The sequence below is a fragment of the Phocoena phocoena genome, chromosome 20 (genome assembly GCF_963924675.1).
Source record: "Phocoena phocoena chromosome 20, mPhoPho1.1, whole genome shotgun sequence".
NCBI lineage: Eukaryota > Metazoa > Chordata > Mammalia > Artiodactyla > Phocoenidae > Phocoena > Phocoena phocoena.
Genome location: NC_089238.1, coordinates 15,486,765 through 15,510,877, shown reverse-complemented (window position 1 = coordinate 15,510,877; position 24,113 = coordinate 15,486,765). Strand labels below are relative to the sequence as shown.

The 24,113-nt window shown below is 47.3% G+C and overlaps 1 protein-coding gene across 1 annotated transcript in view; it reads left to right on the top strand.

Moving 5' to 3' along the window:
* The first annotated feature begins 284 nt into the window (after positions 1-284).
* The window catches only part of WDR62 (WD repeat domain 62), a 45,223-nt gene continuing 21,394 nt past the window's right edge, over positions 285-24,113 (top strand). Inside the window, exons 1-11 of the mRNA XM_065899369.1 lie at positions 285-507; positions 3,279-3,370; positions 4,731-4,793; positions 8,991-9,048; positions 9,285-9,455; positions 10,317-10,454; positions 10,869-11,051; positions 12,439-12,599; positions 14,037-14,226; positions 22,095-22,232; positions 23,875-24,053. Coding sequence (XP_065755441.1) covers positions 331-507; positions 3,279-3,370; positions 4,731-4,793; positions 8,991-9,048; positions 9,285-9,455; positions 10,317-10,454; positions 10,869-11,051; positions 12,439-12,599; positions 14,037-14,226; positions 22,095-22,232; positions 23,875-24,053 — 1,550 coding nt within the window. The 5' untranslated portion in view covers positions 285-330. The remainder of the gene's footprint in view (positions 508-3,278; positions 3,371-4,730; positions 4,794-8,990; positions 9,049-9,284; positions 9,456-10,316; positions 10,455-10,868; positions 11,052-12,438; positions 12,600-14,036; positions 14,227-22,094; positions 22,233-23,874; positions 24,054-24,113) is intronic.

Sequence of the window (24,113 nt, the reverse complement as noted above, 5' to 3'; positions counted from 1 at the left end):
GGCAGCAAAAAGCGAGGCGAGGAGGCTTTGGTATTAGCTTCGTAAAAGTTAAAACCTGATATTTAATGAATGATGAAAACACAGACGGGATTTAAAAAAAACTCCACAACGCTCGATCAAGTATCAAGCTGAGGAGCCGTGGCTCCACCCTGCCAGACCCTCTGCTCCGACTCTTAGCTCTCATTGGTCAAAAGCGCCGCCCGGCAACCCTGAGATTGGCCAGACCGGCAGCCGGCCGCGTCCAATGGGCGGCGGCGCCGGCTTTCCCGCGGCCGTTCGCAGTTCGGTGGCAGTTGAGGAGCGTAACGGTCGCGGGGCTCCGGAGTGACGATGGCGGCCTTGGGGCCCGGAGGCTACGCGCGGAACGATGCAGTCGAGAAGTTGCCATCCATCATGGCGGGAGTTCCGGCGCGGAGGGCCCAGTCCTCCCCGCCCCCCGTTCTACCGCTCTGCCTCCGGCGGCGGACGAGACTCTCGGCGGCGCCCGAGGACACGGTGCAGAACCGGGTGAGGAGCTGCTTGCCTTGCCCATCTCAGTTCCAGGTTCCCCTGGGTCTCCCTTGGGCCCGCCCTTAGATCTTTGGCACCGCCTCTCAGCCCCCGGTTGGTACCCCCTCTTAGTTGCTCTCTGACCCGACTAGTCCTCTAAACCCCGCCCCCTTAGCCAAGGCTCATCCCACTGCCCTGTCTCCTCCTCTCTCGGGTAGTGCCCGTCGTTCCTACTCCCACTTCTCAAACCCTGGCCCCACCCTTAGCCCTTGGAGCGTTGCCGGGGTTCCTCCCTGGCCTTGTACCTTGGAGCGCATTTTAGTTTTGCTAATCACCTCCTAGTTCTGTTTATCCCTTTAGTTACCTTTAGATGTATCTCTGGGCCACTTTTGTATCCTTCCACTTTTGTTGACCTCACCCCCCTCTTGGTCTTTAGGGTCTCTACCAGGGTTCAGTCCCGAGTCCTACTTGTTCCAACTCTTCCTCAGCTCTAGCCTGCCTTCCTTCATCCGCTGCCTTCTCTTTCCTTCTCCTTTACCAAGGTGGGATTCTTAGTCCATATTGCCACCCTAAATTCTGGACAGGATGTGAGTAATATTTGTAAAATCTCAGCAGCACTGCCGGAGGTAGGGAGACGGCGTGTGGAACAGTTCCTTAAATCCTGAGACACAGAAACAAAGATTTTAGAGTAGGTAGAAGAAATTCCAGTAGCACAGCAGCAATTTAAAAAATAGTTTTCCAACTCCCTGAGCTGCAAAGTCGGTTTTTATAAAATGGAGATAACGATAACCATGGTGTTGCAGGGAGATGCGACAAGATTGTGAATATGACCTACTTGGCACAAAGTCCAGGTAGAGGGTCAGTACTTGGTAGCTGCTGTGGATCTCGTTCCTCCTCCGTGGCTTTCTGCTACACTCTGATTATATCACCCACTCCTGGGTGCAAGGCACTAGGAAAGTGGCCTCTGCCCACTTCTCTCGCCATACTTCCCTTGGCCTACCTCTCATGAAGGTTCAGTCACACTGGCCTGCTTTCTGTTTTCCTGAGGCTCCAATCTCTTTTCCGCCTCTTAGCCTTTGTGTTTGTTGAGTCCTCTCTCTGGGCTTTTTGCTGCAGTCTACCTGGCTGGCTCCTATCCCTCGAGTCTCAGCCTGAATATCCCTACCCTGAAAGGCCTTCTTGAACCCCAGCCTAAAGCAGACCCCCACCTAAGTCTCTCACCCAGAACCCTGTACTTCATAGCCCTTATCTTGTATGTTCCTGAAGGTGCCTTGTGGGCACTAAAGTGTATAAAGGAGAGGAATAACAATAGTAATTTCAGAGATGCAGTATAACAAGGTGGTTAAGAGCACCACCTCTAAACCCAGACTGCCTGGGCTTTAACCTTAGTTCTGTTCTTCCTTTCCTGATCTTTTCTGTGCCTCAGTTTCCTCATCTGTAAAATGAGGATAATAATATAAGTGTTCCCTTTTAGGGTACTGGTGAAGATTAAGTAAGCTCACATATCTTAAGTACTTAGAACAACAGCTGGCACACTGTAAGTAAGTACTCTCTTGGTGTTAGTTACTGCTCTGATTGTGTATTCAATATTTTGGGTGATTGAGGTCATTTATTTTTCTTGTTTGGTGGTGTAGGGTCCATCCAGCTTGCGAAAGACCTAGTCTAAAAATGACCAGCTATGCTAATGCCCAGTAATGCTGATTAACAGATTAAAAAAACGTGACTGCCATTGCCTGGTTGCCTGGGTTAGTCCTGGCACTGCTCCTTCCAGATGGATTACCCTCATGGGCCTCTGTTTCCTCATCTGTAAGGTGGAGATGATGATGATGATAGTGACCACATCACAGGGCTGTTGTGAGCATTAAATAAGTTAATACAGTTATAGGTATTTAAACAGTGCCTGTCTCCTGGTTAGATGCTCAATGAATATTACTTATTACTATCTTCTATTTGCCTTTCATTTCTGAGGCCCCCCACCTTGCTTGAGAATGTTTTACTTTATAATAATTAGAAACTAGTCTCTTCAGAATATGAAAATACCACGGTTTGTTAGTTCATCCTCTAAATTGTTTAATCAGCCATGATGAGGACTGGCTCATTTGACTTACCTTGCTTAGAGAATTTTAAAATTTTAAGTGCGATTGTTCAAGTTCACTTGTTTCCTTACTCGCTGAACCTCTAGACTGAATTTATTGAGGGAACGGACAGCGTCCACTTCTGTTCACTGCTGTAAGCAAAGTGCTACACAAAGTGCTGGCTTTGAAGCCAGAGACTGCCTGGGTTTGTATCCCAACCTTGCCACTCCACAGGGGTAGGATCTTGGGCCTCTGTCCTCATCTGTAAAATAGTGGTGATAATAGCAGCTTCTTCGCAGTATATAAAATACTTAGAGTCTTACTCACCTTCTCAGTGAGGCCTTCTCCCCTTCCTCTGTACTCTCAATCTCCTTCCTTGCTTAGTTTTTCTCTAATGCTCCCATCGTCACCTGACATCTATTTTCCATATTTGTTCTGTTCATTTTCGATGTCCACCATCCCGTCACCCCCAGCATGGGAGCTCCAGGAGGACAGGGGTTTTTTTGTCTATCTTCCTCACCATTGTGTGCCCTTCACCTAGCACTGTATTTACCAGAGCAGCATTTGGGGACGACAAGCTTTAGGTGCTGGTAGATGACTCTAGACGCTCAGTGAATGTGTTGGAGTGACAGGGATTGAATGGGTGGCTGAGGTGACTGTGCCACGTGGGGCCTGCTGGGGCAGCTGCTTCTAATTTGGGCCTTTTCCCTGCAGGTATCACTTGAGAAGGTGCTTGGCATCACAGCCCAGAACAGCAATGGCCTAACCTGTGACCCCAGCACAGGCCACGTGGCCTACCTGGCAGGGTGAGTGAGTGGGTGGGCCTCGGCCTCTGATCACTGATCCTGAGTTCAGAGCCTGAAGTCTTCAATGAATCTCTCTGGGCCTCGCCTTTTCCGTCTGTAGAATGTATAATGCTGCCTACCTCTGAGGGCTGTGGGAAGGATTCCATGGGCCCTTCTGTGTATAGAACAGTACCTGGCATGCGTGAGTGCTAAGAAAGCCTTATTGTGACTGCAGGCGGGAGGTGGCGGTGATTCTGGGAAAGGTAGGTGGTTAAGGTCCAAGCCATGGTTGGTGTCAGCCATCTGGATTTGTGTCCCAGCTCCACTGTGTGTGCCCTTCTCCAAGCCTCTGCTTCTGTAAAACAGAACTAGTGATACCCTCCTCTTGGGTAGTTAGTTGAGAGGACTGAAGGACATTTGCAACTGTTTATCCCACAAATACTGGTCTAGCCTGGCACTCTTCTAGGTACCGAGGGGACCCCTCACCCCCACAGGGCAGGGCAGAGCAGCGCCATAGTAATTCCTGATGAACAGTGTCTGTTACTGAGTCTCTGGGAAGCAGCCAGAATAGAGGGCAGGGTTGGGCTCTTGAATCTGACAGGTGTGGATTCACTTACCCACTCTGTCCCCGACCTGCTGGGGAGTCTTGGGTAAAGGACTTCCCTCTCTGTAAAGGGCTTCAGTTTCATCATCTATGAAAAGCGACAAAGAGTCCTGACCTCATCTGGCGGTTGTGAGGATTTAAAGAGATTGTGCACAGTATGTCTTTATTAGCCCAGAACCTAACAGTTACCACAGAGGAAGTGTTGGCTTCTATTTAAGATTATATTGATATTAATAATAATGTTGGGACTTCCCTGGTGGCGCAGTGGTTAAGAATCCGCCTGCAAATGCAGGGGACACGGGTTCAATCCCTGGTCCGGGAAGATCCCACATGCCGCGGAGCAACTAGGCCCATGTGCCACAGCTATTGAGCCTGTGCTCTAGAGCGCATGAGCCACAACTACTGAGCCTGCGTGCCACAACTACTGAAGCCCGTGCGCCTAGAGCCCGCACTCCGCAGCAAGAGAAGCCACCGCAATGAGAAGCCCACGCACCCCAATGAAGAGTAGCCCCCGCTCGCTGCAACTAGAGAAAGCCTGCATGCAGCAACGAAGACCCAACACAGCCATAAATAAATAAATAAATAGATGTTTAAAATAATAATAATGTTAAGTGCCCAGAATCCTCAGCATAGATAATGGAGGAGGAGGAGACTGAAGAGAGAAGCATCTGTTCAGAAAGAGCCTTGTTTATATGGGGGCTCTTGTGTTGGGAATAGAATCATCCCTGGACCCCAATACTCCCCTTAGTTTGGGCACATTTTCCTCTTTCTCCCCAGCTGTGTGGTGGTGATTTTGAACCCCAAGGAGAACAAGCAGCAGCACATTTTTAATACAGCCAGGTAAGCTGGGACCCAGGCATGGAGTAGGGGTGGGACCAGGGTCCTGGCACATCCCTCCTTCCCCACACTGCCTGGAAGTGCTTGTGGGTGGGTGACTCATTCATTCACCTGGTGGTTCAGTGACATTCACCAAGGGTCTGCTCAGTGCTAGGTACTGTTCCAGGTGCTGGGGACATGGAAGTTAACAAAAGAGATGAGAATCTGCTCTCGTAGAGCTGACAGCTTGGGTGGTGGGGGGAGGGACAGACTAAACTAGTTGGCAATTCCTAGCCGACCATGAGACCATGACTGTTGCTATGGAGGAAATGACGGGGATGTGTTAGGGCAGGTTCGCAGGCAAAGGACTCTCGTCAGAGTCTTATCAGAGCCTCCCTGAGGCTGAGAGCTGAAGAAAGTGAGGGGGTGACCCATGTGAAGGTGTGGGGAGAGCATTCCAGGCAGAGGGGACAGCAAGAGCAAAGGACCTGCAGTGGTTAAGAATCTCAGGATGTTTGAGGAGCAGTCAGGGTTCCATGGGTGAGGGGGAGGTGGGGCTGGAACCAGCAGAAGCCACATCAGGGGCCTTGGGAGGGCTTGGCTCTCATGCTGATTGCAAAGAAAAGCCACGAGAGGGCATTTGCAGGCTAAGGATATACTTCACACACCCCAGCCCTCCAGTACACTCTATCTCCCTTCCTTGCTTTACTTTTTTCCACAAAATGCACTCCTTTTTGATATGCTGTCTGATTTCCTCAGCGATGATATTTACTGTCTCTTTTCACAGTGTGAGCTCTCTGACGGCAGGGACTTTCTCTTAGTTAATTTCTGTGTCCCTATACCTTGGGTCAGTGTCTAGCACATTGATAACACTTATCGTTTCCTGAATGAATGAGTGTGATTTGGATTTTAGAAAGATCCCTCAGCTGCCAGTTTATTGAGGAAGGCCCTTGGCTTTGAGCAGGCCCAAGATGATGCCCGGGTCTGCCTTGGGGCTGATTGAACACTGTGTCATCCTGGGGCTTTGGTCCCAACCGGGTTGTGACCTTTGGGAGGCACCTCACTGCAACTTTTTATTCCACAAATACTGCACAAATAGTTCAAGCTTAGCTCCTTTGGCCGGGCTCTCCAGGTGGACGGATAAGTTGTGGGTTTTCTTCTTCCCTTACGGTCCCTAAGGCAAGGTCCCTAAGATACAGTTTGGTAGATACAGATTCCCTCTCAGAAGGGGCTTCTTGGACCCTTGACTCTGACTGTGGGTTCTGTCACTGGTGGTGAGGGCAGAGATGGGTTCCAATCCAGACTTAAGTGTTTATTCACTATGTGATCTCAGGTGAAATACTGCTTGTCAATAATCACAAACTAGGGGCCCACAGACTTGTCTGACAGTATGTTTTAAATTAAATATTGGACTTACTTGACAGCGTTTAAAGTTTTCTACACAAAAATTCAGATGCCCTCTCGTTTTAGAAATGTGAGAGATTCAGATCTCTGGGGCCCACATTCTCCTATGGCAGGGATGGGCTGGAGCTTGGTGGCATTTGTCAGAATGCCCCTTGCCCAATTCTTCTCATCCTCCCTGTTGCCTCCCTGAGTCCTGTAGGCGGTAGAGTAGGTAACCTTGATCCGAAGCAGATAGCATAGAAGTATCCACTCTCAGTCACAGATGGGTCTGTCTTAGGAGGCAGTGTGGCCAGAGTGGAGGTGTTCATTGTAGCTGCATTTCAGAGTCACCTGATCCCAGGCTTCGCCCCCAGAGAAGGCTGAGTAAGTTAGTCTGGAGTAAGACCTAAGCACTGCCAATTTTTAAACTTTTTATATTGAAATAATTTCAGACCTACAAGAATGGTACAAAGAGCACCTATACACCTTTCACCCATATTTCCCAAATGCTAACATTTTACCACATTTGCTTTATCATTCTCTGTCTATGGGAATTCCCTGGCAGTCCAGTGGTGAGGACTCCGCCCTTTCACTGCTGAGGGCCCAGGTTCAATCCCTGGTTGGGGAACTAAGATCTTGCAGGCTGCACTGTGCGCCCCCCCCAAAAAAAGTATCATTCTCTGATTCTCTGTCTATATACATAGTAATTTTTTTCTGAACCATCTGAAAGTAAGTTGCATACCTGATACCCCTGTACCTCTAAATACTTAAGTGTGAATTTACTGCAAAAAAAAAGTATGACCTTTCAAAACCACAAAGATTGAGCAAAGTCAGGAAATTAAAGTTGGTACATCACTACCATCTGCTCCTCATTCAGCCTTCACCATTTGTCCCAAGAATATCCTTTACAGCAAAAAGGATTCTGTCCAGCATCACGCATTGCCTTCAGTTGTCTCTTCAGTCTCCTTCAATCTAAAGAGGTTTCCTCCATCTTTTCTTGACTTTCATGACCTTGACACCTTTGAGGATTGCAGGCCAGGTGTTGTGTAGAATGTCCCAGCGTTTGGGTTTGTGTGCTGTTTCCTCATAGGTAGAATTAGGTTGTGCAGGACCACCCCCGAAGGAATGCTGCGTTCTGCTCAGTGCATTCTGTCAGGAGGTGCGTGATGTCTTTCTCTGCTGTGGCTCGTGGTGATCACCTCGAGCCCTGGGTTAAGGTGGTGTCTGCCAGGCTTCTCCACTGGGAAGCCTCCCTTTTCCCCTTGTGATTAGTGAGTATCTTGAGGGGAGCTTCTCTGAAACTATGCAGATACTACCCTGTTCTTACCAAACTTTTACTCACTAGTTTTAGCATGGCTTTGATATTTTTCAAAAGCTCCCTGGGCAATTCTCATGTGCCCTGTCTGCTTAGGTAACCTTGGCACGACTTCCTTGTGTTGAGGTCTCCTCATCTCAAAACTGGCTAGGATGGGTCTTGACTGGACAGAGTGTGCGTGAGGAATCAGTAGCGGGGGCCCATCTGGCAGAGGGCCAGGCGCAGGCTCAGGCGTGCAGTAGGCTAGGGGCAGCTGCAGACGGCAGACCTGCCCTCTTCCCCACCCCCAACAGGCATGGCTTAAAACACAAGGGTGTGCTCTTCCTGCACAGACAAAACCAGGAAGTGGGCACTTAGGGGGCTGGTGTCTCTGCCAGCATCAGGGGCCCCACTCCTTCTGTCTTTCTGTTCACCATGCTTATTGGGAGGCTTAAGATCACCTCCTGGCCCAAGGTGAAATTCTGGTTGTCATGTGGGAGCAAGTGGGGAGCAGGGCAAAGAGTTCCCTTTGAGAAGCTTTTCTGGAAGTCCCACACAACACTTCAGCTTACCTCTCATTGGCCAGACTGCGTCATGTAGCTGTGCCTGTGTGGCTGCAGGAGAGGTGAGGAGATATACTCCAGCTGGGGCCGTTGCCATCCCCATGAAAACTGGGCTTCCCTTCGTGAGCAAAGAGAGACGAGTGGATATTGGATGGGCAGCACACCTTGGCTGCTACCTTAAGGAGCAGTGGAAGCTGCAGAGGGTTGAGTTGATGAAGATAAACGTTCTATGAGATTTTCCGTGACTCACTTAGAGGCCTCGACTTAGTTATCTGCACAGCAGTTTACTCATTCGAGGTGGACAATTACTAGACTGCTAAGGAACAGAGGTAAAAGCAGGATTAAAAGAGAGAGAGGAGAGAAAAAACAACACAGTCTGGGAATAGTGAAACTTGCTGCCACAAAACATGCAAATTAGACTGATCATTCAGGGCTCTTGCAGGCTAGCTGGGAGTGTTGACGAGAAGTGTGTTGGTTGTTTATGGGTTTTCCAGGACACCTTCAGCGTTTAGCAGTGGAGCACAGGCTGCAGGCTGTCTCAGTGTGATGTCTGCCAGGATCCTTCATCAGTACCACCTGCATAGTTAGGCCAGATCTGTACCATTTCCTGCATCTGAATTTCTCAGGGTTACAGGGTACATGGGGTCTTAGGGAGACCACCCTGTCAGAGGGAGAGGGAAGGAGGGTTTCCATACAGCATCCACCCCGTCAGGGTTTGGGGTTTTGGGGAGGAAGGGGCCTTTGCTTTCACAAAACCCCATTTCCCTGTGCTGCTTGCCCCCGCTTCTTCCAGCAGGAAGGAACGCACTGGGTGCTATGCTGGGCAAGGACGTAGCACTGGCTCTCTGGGAGCTGCAGGCGCTCACCTCTCCCAACCTCTTGGGAGTGAGGAGTGGGCCGAGTGCTGTGAGCACAGCCAGGCTGGAGTCTGGCTGCCCACCCTCAGTGGAATCAGTAATCAACCCCTTTCCTTGCCCCCAGGAAGTCTCTGAGTGCCCTGGCCTTCTCCCCTGATGGAAAGTACATAGTGACGGGGGAGGTGAGTTGTGATCATGACTGAGTGGGTGGGGAGGGGCCTTGGGGCCATTCCTTCTATCCCCAGGAGGCCTGAGGACTCCCTGGAATAGCTCCTTCCTGGGCTAGAAAAGCCCCGTGACAGATGGGGGAGGTGGCTTTCGGGCGCACCCTGGGGCAATGCCAACTTCAGCCCTAAAGCCCCTCAAGCCCCACCTGCGTGCAGAACCCGGCAGCAGTAAATGGCCCCATCTTCCCCAGAACGGGCACAGGCCCGCTGTGCGCATCTGGGACGTGGAAGAGAAGAGTCAGGTGGCGGAGATGCTGGGCCATAAGTACGGTGTGGCCTGTGTGGCCTTCTCCCCCAGTATGAAGCACATTGTGTCCATGGGCTACCAGCACGACATGGTACTCAACGTCTGGGACTGGAAGGTAAGAGCTGACTGGTAGGTGTGTGACAGCTGCCAGAACACCCTGAGTCTTGGGCATTGGGAGAACTAAATAAGGTAACTTGGTAAAGTGTTTAACCAACAAATATTTATTGAACATCTACTACATGCCGATGCCGGTTCTAGGCACCTGTTGCAGGGCATGTGACAAGTTGTCAACCCAGGGAACATATAATTCTTTTTATATTGACCAGCTGTGACCTTGAGCAAGGGACCTACCCTCTCTGTGAGTCTGTTTCCTCATCTGTATAATGGGTATAATAGTATCTGCTTTGTTGAGTTGTGAGAATTCAGTGAGTTGATATGTGCTGGAAGGCTGGACTTTGGAACAGCTTGGGGAGGACTTGGAGTCGGGAGAAGTGGGTATCAAGTCCTGCCTCTGTTCATGACCTGCTGTGTAACCTTGAGCATGTGACAGCCCCCTTTGAGCATGACAGGGTGGTGGGGAGATGCACCTCCCTTGTAGGACTGCTGAGGGGATTCCACGAGTTATCCTGTGAAGGGCTGAGCAGGGCCCAGAGTAAGAGCCCAATATCCGGCAGCATGGGTCGTGTTGTCCTTACCTTCCAGCTGTGGCTGTCCTCAACACCATGTGTGGGCTGCAGGGCTTGGACTCTTGAGGAGAGCTCTGGAACTTACTTTCACGTGGGAACCTTTGCAGGCCTCAGTCTCCTCTGTGTTGGGAATGATAAGAGTGTCACGCATAGGTTTCCCCAAAAAGGAGGGCCCAAGAAAAACAGACTTGGAGCAGGGGAGGGTGGAAAGACGCAGGGCTGAGGGCAAAGGCTCAAAGAGTCTGATGAGGTGGATGTTGACGTGAACTTCTCTGCACCGATTCTTCCAGAAAGACATTGTGGTGGCCTCCAACAAGGTATCATGCAGGGTCATCGCCCTCTCCTTCTCAGAGGACAGCAGCTATTTTGTCACTGTTGGGAACCGGCATGTGAGGTTCTGGTTCTTGGAAGTCTCCACTGAAGCAAAGGTGAGTTGCTGTCCCTGCCACCTCATCCGGGCCCAGGGGAGGAACTGTCAGGGTAGTAGGGACTCCTGGTTCTACCTGAGATTCAGGGGCAGTGGTCTCAGAGGCTGTCTAGCCTCTCAGGGGTCTGCCTTCTGCTTCTGGACCTGCTCTCCAGGTGCTGACTGACTGGTAGGCCCTGCTGGGTAACCTCCCCTGCTGGACCCCGGGGCCAGACTTCATCCCTGGCCTGCTGCCTCAAGCCACTGTGCCTGGAAGTGTGTGTTCTCTTTGTTCTTCCCTTCTCCATTCGGAGGAGTTTCTGAGAGTTCTCCTGTTTAGCTGTGTCGTATCCACTGGTCATGAGAGGCCCGCCGTGACCTTGCTGGGGGCTAGGCCATGTGGACGCTGTCTCACTGTGCCCTGCTCTGCCTCCAGGTGACGAGCACGGTGCCCCTCGTGGGGCGCTCAGGCATCCTGGGTGAGCTGCACAACAACGTCTTCTGTGGTGTGGCTTGTGGCCGGGGCCAGATGACAGGCAGTACTTTCTGTGTGTCCTACTCGGGCCTCCTCTGCCAGTTCAACGAGAAGAGGGTGCTGGAGAAGTGGATCAACCTAAAGGTACCCCAGCCTCCCTCTCTGCTGTCAGTGGGGGAAACACTCCCCATGACATGTGTCTACAGGGACACTCAGCAGTCCCCCTGCGTGATAGTTGGTCACAACAGCTCTGGGTCTGACTTCCTGTTCTGCTTGTACAACTCTGGGAGAGTGACTTTCCCTCTCTGAGCCTCAGTTTTCTTATCTGTAAAATGGAGTTACTGCTGCCTACCTCACAGAGTTGACAGGGGAGTCATGCGAGATAATATATGTCAGGCACTTAGCACAGTGCCTGGTTCCCCTATAATGGGGGTCAGGGTTACAATTGCTTTCCCATCACCATTTGACCCAGTTCACGTTTCTTTTCTTCACTGGGCACTCTTGGCTGGTGGGAGGACCGCTTTTTTTTTCTTTTTTAATCTAAGGTATCATTGACGTAATAATTTTTATATTACTTTTATCATTAAAGACTATATAAAATACATTAAATTTTAAACTAAAAGGTGATATATCAATAAATTACAGAACCACTTTTCTTCAGGATCTGAGGGTTTGAATCCAAGCTGTCTTCCTATCCTGGGCTTGGATGCCTGTTTGGCTGCTAGCAGGAGCATCACGGTTGTCCTCCTTGTCCTATTCCTGCTCTTATGACTCCCCCTCTGGAGCTCAGCTTTAGGGTTAATGGCATGGCAAGAGGTGTGTGGAAGAATTCCGAGCTTTATCTGTCTTTCCTAGTTGGTTAAACATCATTTATTTCTCTCATTTGAATCCTCTTGCTAGAACTCATGCAGCTTTTAAGCAAGTCAGAAGCTTTGGATAGATAGATGTTTAGCCCCCGAGCAGGTGTCTTAAATGACCCATAAACTTAGTCCCTCTAGATTTGGAAAAGCTCCTCTAAGCTCTATCCAGAGGTCTGGCAGTTCCTGCCCCTTCTATCTGCATGCCCTGGCAGAAGAGACAGTCCTTCCTATATATAATATATATATATTTTATATATATAATAACTTTTTTCTATGCTGCTTTAAAGTATAATCTCTATGAAGGTATTTTTAAGCAATAAGGAATAAAGCCTAAAATTTAATTTAAGCCTAAAATTCAACGCTGCTACTGCAAGCAACCTATCTGAAGTCACAATCGGCTGAGATATTTTCCACACATAGCTGAGTTCCTCTATAACAATGATAACTCTGTCCCAATTTGTGCCTCTGTCTGCCTGCTGCCCCCTTTCCTTCAGTAGTGACTGAGCACTATATCCTGATTTCAAAAATCTCAACATTTGCAAAAATGGGTTCCTTAGACCCCAAAGGTGTAAGGCTTTTCTGGAGGCCCAAGGCTGTTCTGTCAGCCCCCATATCCCTGAACTGGGCCACACAAAACACGAAGTCCACCTGGGTCCCCTTTGCCCCCACAGGTCTCGCTGTCTTCCTGCCTCTGTGTCAGCCAGGAGCTCATCTTCTGCGGCTGCACAGATGGGATAGTCCGCATATTCCAGGCCCACAGCCTGCAATACCTCACCAACCTGCCCAAGCCGCACTACCTTGGAGTGGATGTGGCCCAGGGCCTGGAGCCCAGGTACTGCCTGGCACGGGGAGGGAGAGGGGCCTACCTAGAGTCTGTCGGCTGGTATGCATCCATGCTTCCAGATCCATCTACCTACTGGCCAGCCTTGGGCTGGAAGCAGGACACAGGCTGTAAGGAGGCAGCAGGATCTCGTGAAGTCTGCAGTCTAGTGAGGGTGCTGGATGATAAATGAGTGCATAAACAAGATCATTTCAGATAGTCGTAAATGCTTTGGTGAAATAAAGCAGGGACTCAAGAAGGAGAGTGTCTGGGAGTGGGGCTGTTGACTGGGTGGCCAGGGGAGGCCTCTCTGGTGAGAACAAGCCAGCTGTGTGGAGAGCTGGGTCCTGACAGCAAATGCAGAGGCCTTAAGGGGACAGCACACTGGGCTCCGTGTGTCACAGGAACGGCTCGGGGCTGTGTGGCTGGAGCGCAATGTGCTGGGGGGAGCGTGGTAGGAGACAGGTGTGGGCATTGATGGAAGCTGCTGAGAGGAGCTTGGAGCCTATTCTGAGGTCACTGGGCAGCTACTGGGACCTTAGGCACTGGTGTTACTGGTTCAGGCCTTGAGTAGTAGCTCCTCTGGCTGCCATGTTGAGAGCAGGTGGAGGGGCTGAGCTGTGGTGTATCTTCCCTTTTGTTGTAAGTCTGTTTTGTGGGGGTTGGGGGGCTACCTAACCAGAGAGATCGGGGTGCCTGGGGCTGCCTCTTCATAGGTTGCTGGACACTACCTCCTGGGTGTGCCTTTTCTAAGAGAGCGCGTGGAGGGGCATACTGGATGTCGCAAAGGAAAGAGAAGGTGGGTGAGCAACCCACAGACAGTAGTGTGTTGTAGTGGCCGGGGTGCCCAGCTCTGCCACCTTCTGCTGTGTGCTGTGTGGCCTCGGGTAGGTCACTGTATCAACGAGTGCTTCCGTTTCCTTGTCTGTAAAATATAGTACCTACCTCTCATGGAGACTGTGGGAATTCAGCACAGCTAAAGCTCTCGGCTCGGTACACAGTAAGTGCTCAGTCAACTGTAGCCTTGGTAGGAAGGCCCCAAGCCAGGGGACGGCTCACCAGCCCCCTTACACAGGGAATTTTGATCATGTGTTTGTGAGGCTGAGAGAGAGAAGGCCTGATCTTTGTGCCCATTATCCTATGCTCAGAGAGAGAGGATGGAGCTTGGGCTGAGTGAAAAGAGGGGAGAGAACTGTTAACAGGAGTTGAAAATTCAAACACTCTTAGGGGCTAGGCAGAAGCTTCCAGTTTACAGTCTCTGTATTAGAAGCAAAGCAAAGAAAGAAGATGGAGGAGTGAGAAGTGGAGTTGGAGTAGGAGAGATGGGTCACCACAAAGATCGTAAGGGATGGCATTGCCAGGCAGGAGGCAGCTCAAGCATCACCAGAGGCAGTTGTTACTACTCACAATGACACTGATGGTCATTGATGACTCACGTGGCTTTGTCAGCTTCCTTTTCCACAGGAAGGCAGAAGCCATCTACCCGGATACAGTGGCGCTGATCTTTGACCCCATCCACCAGTGGCTGTCCTGTGTGTATAAGGACCACAGCATCTACATCTGGAATGTCAAAGACATCAACAAAGTAGGCAAGGTGTGGTCAGAGCTCTTCCACAGCTCCTACGTCTGGAACGTGGAGGTGAGTTCCTCTCTTCCTCCCCCTCCCCCTGCTTAGCCCCCAGCTGGGCTCAGCTGAGGAAGCTTCTGCAGAGTTTGGGGAACCCATTCGGCCATACCTGCAAAAGATACTCATGGACCCCTGCTATGTGCCAGGTGCTGTTGTGGGTGCTGGGGACACAGCTGGGCAGGAAACTGATACAAGTCCTGATCTCCTGGAGCTCACATCCGGGTGGTAGAGTAAACCTGTAAACATATCAATATGGAATGTGCCAAGTACAATACTTCTCTGAAGAAAAATGAAGCCGCCTAGGAGAAAAGGGGGTTCAAGAGTGCTATTCTAGAAAGGAGAGTGATCAGGGCAAGCCTCTCTGAAGATGTGACATTCGAGTGCGGGACCTGCAGGAAGTCAGGGGTGAGGCGCACCACCATTGTGGGTACGGCAAGTGCAAAGGTCCTTCAGCAGCAGCGTGTGTACCTCAGGGAGCTTTCTGTCAAGGGCGTTTGCGTAGTTCACGGCTTTTTTTTAATTGATTGATTGATTGATTGGCTGTGTTGGGTCTCCATGGCTGCGCGTGGGCTTTCTCTAGTTGCGGCGAGTGGGGGCTACTCTTCGTTGCAGTGCGCGGTCTTCTCATTGCAGTGGCTTCTCTTGTTGCAGAGCACGGGCTCTAGGCGCGCAGGCTTCCGTAGTTGTGGCACGCGGGCTCAGTAGTTGTGGCATATGGGCTTAGTTGCGCCATGGCATGTGGGATCTTCCTGGACCAGGGATAGAACCCGTGTCCCCTGCATTGGCAGGCGGATTCTTAACCACTGTGCCACCAGAGAAGCCCTTTTTTATTTAAGTGTTGAAGAAGCCTTTATTTTCTGAGAATGAATCTGTGGGGATTTTTCATTCTGAAGCTGTTCTAAGTATAATACTTCTTGCAGATAAGACTTGTAGATAAGATAAGGTAGAGAAAGAATTGTAGTCTGCTTTTTTTTTTTCCTGAAAATTTCTTATTATTAGGAATGTTTGTTCTAGAGAAATTATGTTTTCAGTGGCCCAGTTCAGGATTGTGAGAAATAACTTTACCCTTTTGAATAGGCATTATTCAGCCCTTTGCTTGAATACATCTCCCTTCGTGGATCTGACATTTCTGTTGATAGCACTTTTCTCACTTAACAAGAATGTTCTTTAAATAACTTTTGAAATTTATATATAAATATATTATCCTTTAAAAAAGGTGAGATATTACAGATCAAGCTAAAGTCTTTTTTGATCACCTCCCCAACCCCCACTCTTGCTGTCTCTCTCACCCTCACTCTTGTTATCAGTTGATTATGTGTTTTCTTTCAATTCATTTTCTTTCCATCTGCTGGTTATTTATATATATATATTCTCAACAGAAATATCTGTGGATAGATCTTTTAATCAGTTCTGGAAAGTTCTCAGCCAATATGGATTTAAGAGTTGCCTCTACCCCATTCTCTCTTTTTCTGTTACTCTAATTTGCTGTCTTTCTCTATCCTTCATATTTTTTTTCAATAAAACAGAGATCTAGAAAACCACACGAAAGAAATGTGCAGTTGATTGATTATTGTTAGCAGCTGTTGACACTCGATGCCTCGATCCCTTTATTTATTGGGGGTTGCAATATGGTGATATTCTAATTCTATCATTTCTTTTTATTAGTTGGACTGCTTATATGAAGAGAAACTTCCCTTCATCTACCATTTGGTCACCCAGTGGTACACTTCCTATAGGAAAGGCAGGATAAATGCTTGATTCTTTCCCTTTAATTACCAGTTTTCAAGATAATGAATTGGTTCCTTGTCCTCTAAAGGTAACTAGTTGTTTTTATTTAATATCATTATAAATTCATATATTTAAATATATTGGATATATTTTAATTGACTGCAATTATTAACATTATTGGAGTTCAAATTGTCCCATCTTTGACCAGTGGAAGCCTCTTCAGGTTGGCTCCTGAGTCCTTTGGACATAATGCCAGTAGTCTTTGATTAGCTACCTTGCTAATGACAAGGGATGGCAAGGTGTTCTAGCCTCATCTTTTGCATTTCTTGCCCCAAACCTGGAATCAGCCATTTCTTGAAGAAGCCCTGTTTTTTGTTTTGTTTAGTTTTTTCACTTTGAATTGGTATGTCAAAGTCACAGTCTGGGTGCTGGGGATGCTTATAGCTGTTGGATTGATCCTTCCAGAATCCTAGTTCTCAAAGACATAGGGGGATGATGGAATTAGAGTATCCCCAGTTAATCATTTCCTTGTTCCCACATTATAATACAACAGCCTAAGAATGATAATGCAATTCTGAAAACAGTTAAAACAATTTTTTTTGCAAATGTTCTCCCCATTCTCCCCTGATTTTTAGATTAATTATTCTGTATCTATATGATCTGATGATATAGCCATTATATACTATATTCTCTCCCTTTTGACCCCATTTATTTGAGGGGAGTATAAGTGTACATATATATTATGGTAAAATATACATAACATAAAACTTACCACTTAAATCATTTTAAATATACAATTCAGTGTTATTTAGGACATTCACAGTGTTATACAACCATCACTACTGTCTAGTTCTGGAACTTTCTCATCACCCCAAAAGGAAACTCTGTACCCATTAAGCAATCACTTTCCATTCCTACTCTTCCCAGCCCATAGCAACAGCTAATCTGCTTTCTGTTGCTATGGGTTTGCTTGTTCTGAATGTTTCATATAAATTAAATCACAGAATATGTGGACTTCATGTCTGATGTCTTTCATTTAACAATGTTTTCATGGTTCATCTATGTTGTAGCATGTTTCAGTACTTTATTCCTTTTTAAGGTTGAATAATACTATTCCATCATATGGATAATACATTTTGTTATGCATTTATCAGTTCATGGACATTTGAGTTGTTTCTTTTTGGTTTATTCCCTATTAATAATAGCCAAAATAACATTGTGGCTATTGTGAATAGTACTATTGTGTAAAAGCTTTGTTTGAACACCTGTTTTCACTTCTTTCGAGTGTATACCCAGCAGTGGAATTACTGGTCATGTGGTAATTCTATGTTTAAGTTTTTGAAGAACCACCACCGGACTTTTCCATGGCAGCTGCATCATTTTACTTTCCCACCAGCAATGTATGAGAGTTCCAATTTCTCCACATCCTTGCCAGCACTGGCTATTTTTCTGTTTGGTTTTTTAAAAATTATAACTATCTTAGTATTTGCAAGGTATTGTGGTTTTGACTTGTATTTCCTTAATGATTAATAACTTTGAGCCTCTTTTCATGTGCTTGTTGGTCATTTGTATATCCTCTTTGGAGAAGTGTCTATTCAAGGTTTTTGCCTATTGCTTTTTTAATTTTTAAAAATTTATTTTTGGGTGCATTGGGTCTTCGCTGCTGTGCACGGGCTTTCTCTAGCTGTGGCGAGCGGGGGCTACTCTTCATTGTGATGTGTGGGCTTCTCTTTGCGGTGGCTTCTCTTGTTGTGGAGCACGGACTCTAGGCACACGGACTTCAGTAGTTGCAGGACACGAGCTCAGTAGTTGTGGCATGTGGGCCCTAGAGAACACGGGCTTCAGTAGTTGCGGCACGTGGGCTCAGTAGTTATGGCTCATGGGCTCTAGAGTGCAGGCTGAATAGTTGTGGTGCATGGGCTAGGTTGCTCCACAGCATGTAGGATCTTCCCGGACCAGGGATTAAACCCATGTCCCCTGCATTGGCAGGCGGATTCTTAACCACTGCGCCACCAGGGAATTCCTGCCTGTTTTTTTTGGTGTTTTTTTAACATGTTTATTGGAGTATAGTTGCTTTACAGTGTTGTTAGTTTCTGCTGTATAACAAAGTGAATCAGCAATATGTATACATATATCCCCATATCCTCTCCCCCTCCCTATTTCTTAATTGGGCTGTTTGTCTTTTTGCTTTTGAGTTGTAAGAGTTCTTTATATATCCTGGATACTAGACCTTTAACAGGTATATAAATTGCAAATATTTTCTTCTATTCTTTTTTTTTTTAGAAGTTTTATAGTTTTACTTATTTAAATTTATGGCTGTGTTCGGTCTTCTTCGCTGTGTGCCAGCTCTCTCCAGTTGCGTCGAGCGGGGGCCACTCTTCGCTGCAGTGCACAGGCCTCATCGTGATGGCCTCCCCTGTTGCGGAGCACAGGCTCCAGGCGCACGGGCTTCAGCAGTTGTGGCACATGGGCTCAGCCACTCCACAGCGTGTAGAATCCTCCCAGGCCAGGGCTCAAATCCGTGTCCCCTGCATTGGCAGGCGGATTCTCAACCACTGTGCCACCAGGGAAGCCCTTCTTCCATTCTTTATGTCGTCCTTTCACTTTCTTGATAGTGTCCTTTGATGAGCAAAGGTTTTTAATTTTGATGAAGTCCAATTTCTCTATTTTTTGTTTTGTTGCTTGTGTCTTTGGAGTCATATCTAAAAAACCATTGCCCGGCTTCCCTGGTGGCACAGTGGTTGAGAGTCCGCCTGCCAATGCAGGGGACATGGGTTCGTGACCCGGTCCGGGAAGATCCCACATGCCGCAGAGCGGCTAGGCCTGTGAGCCATGGCCGCTGAGCCTGCGCGTCTGGAGCCTGTGCTCCGCAACGGGAGAGGCTACAACAGTGAGAGGCCCGTGTACCGCGAGAAAAAAAAAAAAAATTGCCAAATTCCTAGTCATGAAGATTTACTCCTATGTTTTCTTCTAAGAGTTTTATTATTTTAACTCTTCCACTTAGGTATTTGATCTCTTTTGAGTTGATTTTTTTTTTTTTGCGGTACGCGGGCCACTCACTGTTGTGGCCTCTCCCGTTGCGGAGCACAGGCCCCGGACGCGCAGGCCCAGCGGCCATGGCCCACGGGTCCAGCCGCTCTGCGGCATGTGGAATCTTCCCGGGCCGGGGCACGAACCCGCGTCCCCTGCATCGGCAGGCGGACTCTCAACCACTGCGCCACCAGGGAAGCCCTTGAGTTAATTTTTATATATGGTGAAGTAAGGGTCCAAATTCATGATTTTGCATGTGGATGGATAATCCCAGCACCACTTGTTGAGCAGACTGTTCTTTCCTCCTTGGGTGATCTTGGCACACTTGTTGAAAATCAACTGGCCATAGATGTATGGGTTTAGTTTGGGATTCTCAGTTTTATTCTACTGACATATGTCTATCTTTATGCCAGTACCACATTGCTTTGATTACTATAGTTTTGTAGTGATTTGGTTTGACTATTTGGGGATCCTTTGCAATTCTATATGAATTTTAGGATCAGCTTTTCCATTTCTGCAAAAAAGACTGTTTATGTCCGTTGTAATCTTTATATTTTCCTTTCTTCTGCTAGCTTTTGGTTTAGTTTTCTTTTCCTAGTTCCTTAAGGTGAGAAGTTAATTGATTTGAGATCTTCTTTTTTTGTAGGCATGTACAACTGTAAATTTCCCTCTGAGCATTGCTTTTGCTGCATCCCATAAGCTTTGGTATACTGTATTTTCATTTTCATTGGTCTCAAAGTATTTTCTAATTTCTTTTTTGATTTCTACTTTGACCCATTGGTTATGTAAGGGTGTGTTAATATCCACATATTTGTTAATTCTCCGTATTTCCTCTGTTATTCATTTGTAATTTCATTCCACTGTGGTTGGAGAAGATTGTTTATATGATTAAAGCCTTTTAAGTTTATTGAGACTTATGTTGTGGCCTGTATGTGGTCTATTCTGGAGAATGTTCCATGTTCATTTGAGAAAAATGTGTTCTGCTGTTACTGGGTGTTCTTTATCTCTCTAGATCTATCCTTTTTTTTTTAAGCTGAAGCAGTCATTCATTTTATTTATTTATTTATTATTTGGCTGTGTGGGGTCCTAGTTGCGGCACGTGGGATCTTTCCTTGAAGCGCGTGGGCTCTTTGTTGTGGCACGCGGGCTTCTCTCTTGTGGTGCACGGGCTTAGTAGTTGTAGCATGTGGGCTCTATAGGTGTGGCACATGGGCTCAATAGTTGAGATACATGGGCTCTCTAGTTGCGGCATGTGGGCTCTCTAGTTGTGGTGCACAGGCTCTAGAGCACACAGGCTTAGTTGCCCCATGGCATGTGGGATCTTACTTCCCCGACCAGGGATCAAACCCACGTCCCCTGCATTGAAAGGCAGATTCTTAACCCCTGGACCACCAGGGAAGTCTCCTAGATCTATCTTTTATTGAAAATGGAATATTGAAGTCCCCAACTATTATTGTAGAACTGTATATTTCCTCCTTCAATTCTGTCAACTTTTTCTTCATATATTTTGGGTCTCTGTGTTAGTTGTCTGTTTGTATTTGTTATATCTTCTTTATAATTGACCCTTTTTTGTCACTTGTAATAATTTTTTACTTAAAGTCTATTTTGTCTGGCATTACTATAGACATGCAAAGCTCCCTTTTGGTTACTATTTGTATGGAATATCTTTCCATACCTTCACTTTCAACCTGTATGTATATTTGGATGTAAAGTGAATCTCTTGTGGGCAACATATAGTTGGATTTTTTTTTTTTTTTTTTTTTTTTTGGCGGTACGCGAGCCTCTCACTGCTGTGGCCTCTCCCGTTGCGGAGCACAGGCTCCGGACGTGCAGGCTCAGCGGCCATGGCTCACAGGCCTAGCCGCTCCGCGGCATGTGGGATCTTCCCGGACCGGGGCACGAACCCGTGTCCCCTGCATCGGCAGGCGGACTCTCAACCACTGCGCCACCAGGGAAGCCCTGTTATGTCCTTACTTTTATCTGTACTTGTTTACTTTGTCTCTCTTGTCCCTATCCTGATCATTTTGTTTCCATTCCCAGCAGTTTCTCCTCAGTATAGGCCTTTGTCCTGAAAGGAGCCCTGGTAGGTTAGTTTTGAGAGCTCACCAGGCCTTGATTTCTCCAGCCCCTTCAGGCCTTACTGTTGAGCCCTGCACTCAACCACTATTGGAGTGGATGACCCCCCCACTCCCACCCTGCCAAGTTCAAGTACTGTTCAGTTTGGCCAGTTGTGCTTTCCAGTGAATACCTGCTGGCTACTTTGAGGTTAGAATACCTCATTGCTCCGCTCTGCTTTCTCCCATATACATGTTGAGAACATGTAGGTCTTATGACTGGAGGTAATTTGTTCCTACCTGCTTGTATTTGGGGAGTTATGAGAATATCTTGTTCACCTACTTTTGTTATAAATATTGTCCATGGGGTTTTGGTTTTGCTTTCAGGTTTCTCTTTTTCACATGGGAATTTTGGATTAAAAATCTGTGATGCTGCTGTCATCATCATTTCAGAGTCCAGGCTTCCATATTTTGAAATTTCTTTATATGTTATCTCTTTGTCTCTCTGAGTTGCATTCTGAATAACGTCTTTAGTTCTGTCTTTCAATTCAGTTAATTTTCTTTTCAACTGTGTCAAATCTTTGGTTTTTAATATGTTTTGTTTTTCATTTCTAGGAGTAGTTCTATTTTGCTCCTTTTCAGCTCTGCTTGGTTGTTCTTTATAGTTTCTGGTTGGCTACTCATACTTTTAATCTTGTCAAAGTTCTTTTATCTTTTATTTCTTTAAACATAGTAAACATAGTTATTTTATAATCTGTTAGATAATTCCAGTATTTGAAGCTAGACTCTGTTGTTTCTGCTGCTTCTTGCTCGTGGTACCTTGTTTCCTTTTGTGCTTAGTGATTTGCGCTACCCATTTTCCTTAGAAATTCATTTGTGGGGATGTTTTATGGACTGGACTGAAGATGGGGCATGGTGGCATTTTGTGTCTTTTTTTTCTTGCAAGGCATTACACTAAGGCCGTTTATCTGCAGCTTACTTTTATTTCACCATGCAATAGTATATCATAGTGCCGTCATTGAAGTGGTTGTAATGAATCTCCTTTGCCTTGTTCTCTGGGGACTGTAGGTGTATCCTGAGTTTGAAGATCAGAGAGCTTGTCTGCCATCAGGATCTTTTCTGACTTGTTCCTCAGACAATACCATCCGCTTCTGGAACATGGACGGCAGCCCTGACTCTCACTGGCAGAAGAACATCTTCAGTAATGTAAGGGGCTTCATTGTGAACATCTTTTAGGAGGAACAAAGGCCTACTTGAATCTAGGATGGGGGGTAGGAGGGAGTTTTATGGAACCTCAGTGTTAAGCTTCACTAGGGACAGGAACCAGGAACCAAGGCTGGTCACTCTCTGTCTCCTATCTCATTTCTCTCTCTCTCCCTCTTTCTTTCTAGGTGACATGGTCTTTCCTGTCTGCTTTTTAAAAATATATATATTTATTTATTTATTTTATTTTTGGCTGTGTCAGGTCTTAGTTGTGGTCCTCTCTGCTTTTCTTTACCACTCAGCTCCTGCTGTCTCAGTGTGTGTGGACACAGCCACTCCAGGCAACCCGACATACTCAACAAATAAGAAATTGCTCCCCAAGTCTTGAGTTAGAACTCCCTGGGAGAGCACCTGATGGGCCAAACCAGGCAGGGGTGACTCCTGTCTAGCTAGCTGCCACTCAGTGAAGCCTGAGGTGGAGGTGCTGGCAGGATCCCAAAGAGAGCCATGATGAGAGGCTGGGGAGAAACACTTTACTGAAGAAATGGTTGGTGTTGCTAGGTCAGTGAGGGAGCTTCTCTGAGGAGCTGAGGCCTGAATCATGCATTCACTGATTCTACAGATAGTTATTAAGGTCAGTGCTAAGTGCTGTGCTGCATGCTGGGGACACATCAGTGACTAAGGCAGACCCTTCTCCTGCCCCCGTGACACCTACAGTCTAGTAGGTGTCTAGACACCTAGACAGTCTAGTAGGGGGAGGCAGCCAGCCAATAACTGCCCAAATTATGATATAATCACAAGCATAGTAAGCACCATGAAAGAAAGTTGTAAGGTATGTGTAAGATATATCTAAAATCAGTCATCTGATTTTATCTGTGGCGTTAGGGGCAGCCTCCTGGAGGAGGAGATAACTGAACTGAGATATGGAGGATTGGGAGGAGTAAAGAGGGGAGGAGAGAGTGTTCTACACCAAGGGACAAAGGCCTTATGGCTGCAAAGAGCTTGATGAGTTGGAAAACCCAAAAGAGGTTAGTGTGGCTGGAACAAAAAAAGCTCTTAATGCAGGGTGTGTATAGCAAATGCTCCTTTATGACTCCCCTCACAGCGCCCCACGTCCCCCTGCCATACTACCATCTTCTCTTCTGCATCTGTGATGACCATGTTATATTTGGTTGCACACAATAGAAGAACCCAAAGCGAGGTAAAAGTTTGATTTTCTGACTTGTAAAAATAGTCTAGAGGTAACTAGTCCAGGCTATTTTGGCAGCTGTAGGAAGCCCTTAGAGACCCAAGGGCTGTCCAGCTCTCCACTCTGCCCATTTTGAAGGAGTGGCCCTTGTCATCGTGGTCCAGGATGGCTGCTGGTGCTCCAGTCATCACATCCAAGTTCCAGGCAGCAGGATAGTGGGAAAGAAGCAGAAGAGTTTTCACTTGCTTTACACCTCATTGACCAGAATTTATTGACACAGCTTCATCTAGATGCAAGGGAGTCTGGGAAACATAGTTATTATTCTGAGTGGTGAAGCTCCCAGGTCAGAATTAGAATTCTGTTACTAATGAAGAATGGGAGACTATCAGGAGAAAAAATTGCAGAGGTGCCCCAAAGCTTCTCATAGCACTGACCTAAGTCCTTTCCCGCTTGCAGACCCTGCTGAAGGTTGTGTATGTGGAGAATGACATCCAGCACCTGCAGAACATGTCACACTTCCCAGACCGGGGGAGTGAGAATGGGATGCCTGTGGACATGAAAGCTGGGGTACGAGTCATGCAGGTCAGTCCTGATGGCCAACACTTGGCTTCAGGCGACCGAAGTGGAAATCTGAGGCAAGTGGGCCCTGGTGTTGTCTAGTGTACATCTCCCAGCTTGGGCTCAGGTACTAAGGG